This window comes from Bolinopsis microptera, chromosome 13 (assembly GCF_026151205.1).
Source record: "Bolinopsis microptera isolate Bmic1 chromosome 13, MBARI_Bmic_1.0, whole genome shotgun sequence".
NCBI lineage: Eukaryota > Metazoa > Ctenophora > Tentaculata > Lobata > Bolinopsidae > Bolinopsis > Bolinopsis microptera.
In genome coordinates, this window is record NC_087084.1 from 7,990,529 (window position 1) to 7,996,333 (window position 5,805).

The 5,805-nt window shown below is 42.9% G+C and overlaps 1 protein-coding gene across 1 annotated transcript; it reads left to right on the forward strand.

Moving 5' to 3' along the window:
* The first annotated feature begins 724 nt into the window (after positions 1–724).
* On the forward strand, positions 725–4,279 carry LOC134824752 (uncharacterized). The gene is made up of 2 exons (XM_063836727.1): positions 725–828; positions 1,309–4,279. Exons 1-2 carry the CDS (start codon positions 725–727, stop codon positions 4,277–4,279), a joined length of 3,075 nt encoding a protein of 1,024 aa, XP_063692797.1.
* The last annotated feature ends 1,526 nt before the right edge of the window (positions 4,280–5,805 follow it).

Below are 5,805 nucleotides of genomic sequence, written 5' to 3' on the forward strand. Positions count from 1 at the left end.
AGCAGGGCCTTTCGTTACGCCACTGCCACATACTCCCTATGGACCAGCGAATCTTCTTTAAAGTTTGTCTACTAACCCACAAATAAGTTCACGGTACTGCCCCTGGTTACCTCAAAGCATTACTGGATGTGGATGTAGTGGCTACTGAACTCTCAAACACCGTGACCAGGTCAAAGAGACCGGATGACCATCTCATGCTCAAGATACCAAAGAATAAAAAGTCCAAAGTTTATGACAGACGTTTCTCAAGCCATGCACTGGTTGCATGGAACTCTCTTCCAGTGATGTTGAGACGTAATTACTGATACAAACTTTTTCGAATGTTAAAGAAGGCCAAGAGTGCTGGGGATGTTGGCAAAACAAAGGATCTATTGGGGCACCTTGGAGTTGAGATAACAATTGTTGGTCTTGTGGTGGTGTTAGCTTACACTATTTGTAATCAGAAACTGTCGCTTATTCTTTCTTGGAGGCTGACCGCCATGAAAGGATTATGGGAATTATGTGAACGAAAATAGTCAAATATCATTTTTATATAAAGGATTAGAGCCTAGTATAGAGGTAAATTTTAAGTCAATAGCTTGTCGCGTGTGAAGCTCATCTCTCTTGAAGCCAACATACATGCTACTTGTACAACAACGTGTCCGTACCACCGCAGTCTGGCAGATCCAATATTGGTCTCGATAAACTTAACACCAGTACACCTGTGAACTTCATCATTGGAGACATGGTAGAACCACTTTGTGTTCAGGATTCTTCTCAGGGAGGTCTGATGGAAAACGACAACATGCTCCCTCTGCTTCTTGGAACTATGTTCCAGACTTCAGGATTGTGAGATCAGCAGCTCCAGAGGTGCGGATTTTGGTAAGTGTTTTTATAATTTTGCTGTTCCAGATCTCGTTCAATGCAAAATTGACTTATTGAATTCCTAGCTCAGGGACAGGAGTGGCTACCTTCGGGTAGTGTCGGAGAAGAAGAAGAAGAAGAAGAAGAACTCACCACATCATTTACCCTGAGCAGACAGTTCGATTGGTTAAAGTCTGATAAAAAGTTCAACTCAAGTTGATGTTCCTGCGGTTCAAACCCAAATGTTCCGGTAGCGTGGCTTTGGGAAATGACCATTTGCCACCATGGAGGGGACTCCATGGGGTCATTTAGCTATTTGAAAAACAACTATGATGAATTTAAACAGCACTAGGGTTAAAACACGAATCTTGTGGAGGGTCGGCAGTTTTATGACTTGGTTGGCTTAAAACCCAATCTGGGAGGGCCAGGCGATGATGTACTGTCGTACCCAACACAACACAACAGGATAAGTACAGAACCGGAAAAGAAGAGCAGTAATAGTGGCAGCGTTGTGTCGTGTAGTAGGAAAACGTTCATCGGGACACTGAACGTTCGTACTGTTAGGGAACAGTATAAGAGGATAGAGTTAGCATCGCTCTTCCTTGAGAGTAGAGTTGCAGTTTTAGGGGTACAAGAGCACCGGATGGTGCATGAGGAGGAGATCAAGATCCAGAGTTTTGAGAAGGGTGTGCACCTGGTGACCACACCTGCTTGGAGAAACACCCGACAAGCTGCTACTGGTGGAGTTGGGTTTATGCTGACCAAGCAGGCCTACAAAGCAGTGAGTCTCATGAAATCGTTTGGGAAGCGAATTTTTCTCATATCCTTTGATGGAAACCCACGGCTTACAGTAATAACGGTGTACAGTCCCACTGAAGCAGCATCAAATGAAGAGGCAGAGGACTTTCACGAGGGACTAAGATCTGCATTAGGAGAGGTACCAGCCCATCATCTGCTAATGGTTGTTGGTGATCTTAACGCCCATTTTAGCAGATTAAATGAGGAGGATTCAGGTTGGTACTGGCATCGAGTATCCAACAGAAACGGATCGCTTCTCAGGGATACTTTGTTGGAGGGAAACCTTGAGGCAACTAACCACCGATTCCAGAAACGTCCCTGTAAACTATGGACGTATCTCTCTGACGGAACACTGAGCAAGAGTCAGATTGATTACATCCTGATAAGGAAGAAGTGGCGTAACTCAGTCAAGGACACTGTTGTGTCCAATTCTTTTAACTCTCTTGGGTCGGACCACCGTCTAGTAGTTAGTTCAGTCAAACTCATCCTGCGAAAGTGCCAGAATGCACCTAGAGTAGTAAGATATGACTACAGACTGCTCAAAGAGAATAAGGAGTTGCAAGCCTTGTATTCTGTGGAGGTGAAAAACAGATTCTCTATGCTACTGGAGGAAAAATCTAGTGAGCAGAACAATCCCACGATTCAGTACGGAAAGCTTATGGATGCCGTGAAAGCAACCAATCATAAGTTGCTTAAGCCCATCCCAAGAAGACAACGTAACAACCCCTCCCAAGATCCTAGGGTATCGGAGAGGAGGAGAACTCTGTTTCAGGCCAAAGACGCATATCATGAGAATCCTACAGAGGAGAGTAGAGAGGTAGTTAAGGAGTGTAAGGATGCACTTGCAGTGAGCTACAAAGAGGTTGAGGAGGAGACTCTTGTTTCTAGGATCAGGCGGGCTGAGGATGCTGCTGGCAGGTGCAAGAATAAGGAAAGCTGGGACCTTATTAATGACATAAATGGCAGGAAAAGCAAGCCATGCAGCCTGGTTGATGGAGGTAGTGCAGAGGGGAGATTGAAGAGCTGGAAGGACCACTTCACTAAGCTCCTGGGTCAACCACCATCTGTACCTGACCAGAAAATAGTTATCCAAACCATCCACCCCCAGCAGGATATAGAGACTGGTCTGTTTTGCAGGGAGGAGTTAGCGGAGGCGAGGAAACAGATCAAGGAGGGTAAGGCCTATGGTGATGATGGCATAGCTCCAGAGATTCTCAAAAGAGTGGACATGGACGACCTGATTCTAGAGTTCTGTAACAGCGCTCTGGTTGATGGAGAAATCCCCGATCAATGGCGGCAACTCAACATCGTGCCTGTGCCAAAGAAAGGAAATCTAACTAAAGTGGATAACTACAGAGGAATCGCTCTTACGTCCATTGTTAGTAAGACCCTGAATCGTATGATCCTTAACAGAATCAAACCAGCGATGGAGAAAATCCTGAGGATCAACCAAAACGGATTTCGGGAGGGACGCAGTACCACCAGCCACATTCTGTGTCTAAGGAGGATCTTGGAGGGGGCTAGAGACAAAAACCTGACCGCCCTTCTCTTGTTCATCGATTTTAAGAAGGCCTTTGATAGCATTCATAGGGGTATATTGATGAAGATACTCCTGGCATATGGGATACCAGAGCCCATTGTTAGGCTGATAGATGCTATGTACAAGGACACCATGGCACGAGTCATCACGGAGGATGGTCTGACTGAAGCTTTCCTTATACTTGCTGGAGTTATGCAGGGAGATACACTGGCGCCCTACCTCTACGTGATTGTCATTGACTATGTGATGACAACAGCACTTAGAGGCAAAGATCTGGGCTTCACAGTCAACCCCAGAAGAAGCAGGAGATACCCAGCAGTTAAGATGACAGATGTCGACTTTGCTGACGATCTTGCACTGACAACAGACACCGCAGAGCAAGCGCAAGATCTTCTCCTCAGTGTGGAGCTGGCTGCCAACTCCGTTGGACTTCACCTCAACGAGAATAAGACGAAGTACATCAGTGTCAATCTCTCTGAGTCTGACTCTACCGTCATTAAAGCAGCAAGTGGGCAGGAGATAGAGCAAGTAGATGACTTTGTCTACCTTGGAAGCAGAATAATGAGTGCGGAGAAGGACTTTGATGTTAGGAAAGCAAAGGCATGGGGGGCCTGTCATCAGTTAAAGACAACCTGGAAGTCTGGAATGCGCAGGGACTTAAAGATCCGTGTCTTTCGAGCAACGGTTGAGCCCGTACTCCTGTACGGCTCTGAAGCTTGGACGATAAGCCAATCCATGACTAATCGGATCAATGGATGCTACACTAGAATGCTCCGGATGGCCTTGAACATACGTTGGCCACAAATCATCAACAACAGTGATTTATACGGCAACATCCCCAAGCCATCAGCGATGATAGCCTCCAGAAGAATGAGACTGGCTGGACATGTAGCCAGGCATGACGACCTTCTGGCAAACCAACTTCTGTTCTGGGACCCTCAGCATGGATACAGGAGACCGGGGAGGCCCCACCTTACGTTTCTGGACATGCTAAAGAAGGACACCAGTCTTTCCTGTGTTGAAGAGATAAGATCTGTTATGCTTGACCGCGACGTGTGGCGAGGAATTGTAGTTGCTCGGACCAAGAAGCCGACTTAAGTCAGTCAGTAAGTCAGAATTCTGTATAATAGGGTGGCCCATGTTATTGGAATAAAACGACTTGATGATGATAAACAATCTGAAAGGAAAATATATCAAACATATAAAACATATAAATCATATAAATGAATCCATAACAATTAGCAGGGTGAAATCAAACGAACGAAAAGGTGTGAGTAAACAATTAAATACTTAAACTCACAAACTTACCACTGGGTAGATCTCATAAACATTGCTAAAATATAAACAGATTAGATAATTGAAATAATAAGAACTATTTCAATATAACAATCTCCCGCCAAACAAAAGCCAAATATAAAAAATTGTCTACCCAGTCAAATGCTACAAAAACTACATAGCTTCATGTACCCAGAGGAACAGTGATTGTTTAAATTAAAACTTTAGAGTTTTCCCATGAATAAAATATTAAAATACTAATCATGCACAAACAACACACTTACAAGTTGGAAACAACTTGTTTAAAATAAATTAAAAACTTAAGGTTTTACATTGAATTACAAATGAGCTACTCAAAGTACAACTTTTAAAAGAACAATTCAATTCACCGGATACAACAGTTTTCATCTAAAATTCAGTTTATATTGAAACACATCTGTACACTTTATGTAAACCCAAAATATATACTTTAAGTGGAAATCAACAATCTCCTCACAACCAGTCCTCTAAAACAAACCTCACTACTAGTCCATAATTCCCACCTCAAAAAAAATGGAGCCCACACAAATTAAACACAGTGCTTCAACACAACAGAACCAAACTTCTCCTGCAATCCAGTGAAGTGTCTGAACAGAAACAAAAGAGACTTTTCGAAGACTGATGAAGGAGTTCTTTTCTACAGCTGGATGTTAAACTCTCCTGTGGTGAGGACATGAATCAATGACTCATTTGGAGCAGTAGTCTTGGTCAGACAATCAGTAACTTTTTCCCACAGGTTAACAAGTAATTTCCATCGCGTATAGTTTGATCCATCAAACTTTGGCGTTGCATACTTCCGAGACATGGTGACAGTTCGTTTCTCTCCAACTCCGTTCTGCTACCAATGTTATTGGAATAAAACGACTTGATGATGATAAACAATCTGAAAGGAAAATATATCAAACACATAAAACATATAAATCATATAAATGAATCCATAACAATTAGCAGGGTGAAATCAAACGAACGAAAAGGTGTGAGTAAACAATTAAATACTTAAACTCACAAACTTACCACTGGGTAGATCTCATAAACATTGCTAAAATATAAACAGATTAGATAATTGAAATAATAAGAACTATTTCAATATAACAGCCCATAAGTGACTACCCACACGCAACCTCTTAATAACTCACGTAATTCGTCTCCAAATTGCACCAAAATTTCAGAGATTATAGATATGGGTCAAACTTAGATGTCCTGAAAGTTTCGTAAGCCACGCCCAATAACTGTGGGCGTGGCGTGACACTCCCTCTTTTTCACTATTGTCTTCATAAAATGAGAACGCTTTAAGCTAAGAACTCCAAATT

Excerpts from the sequence above, each read along its gene's own strand:
- LOC134824752 (XM_063836727.1), top strand. The coding sequence starts at position 725 with ATGGTAGAACCACTTTGTGTTCAGGATTCTTCTCAGGGAGGTCTGATG. Across the intron at positions 829-1,308 it reads ATGTTCCAGACTTCAGGATT|GATAAGTACAGAACCGGAAA; the intron begins GTGAGATCAGCA and ends ACAACACAACAG.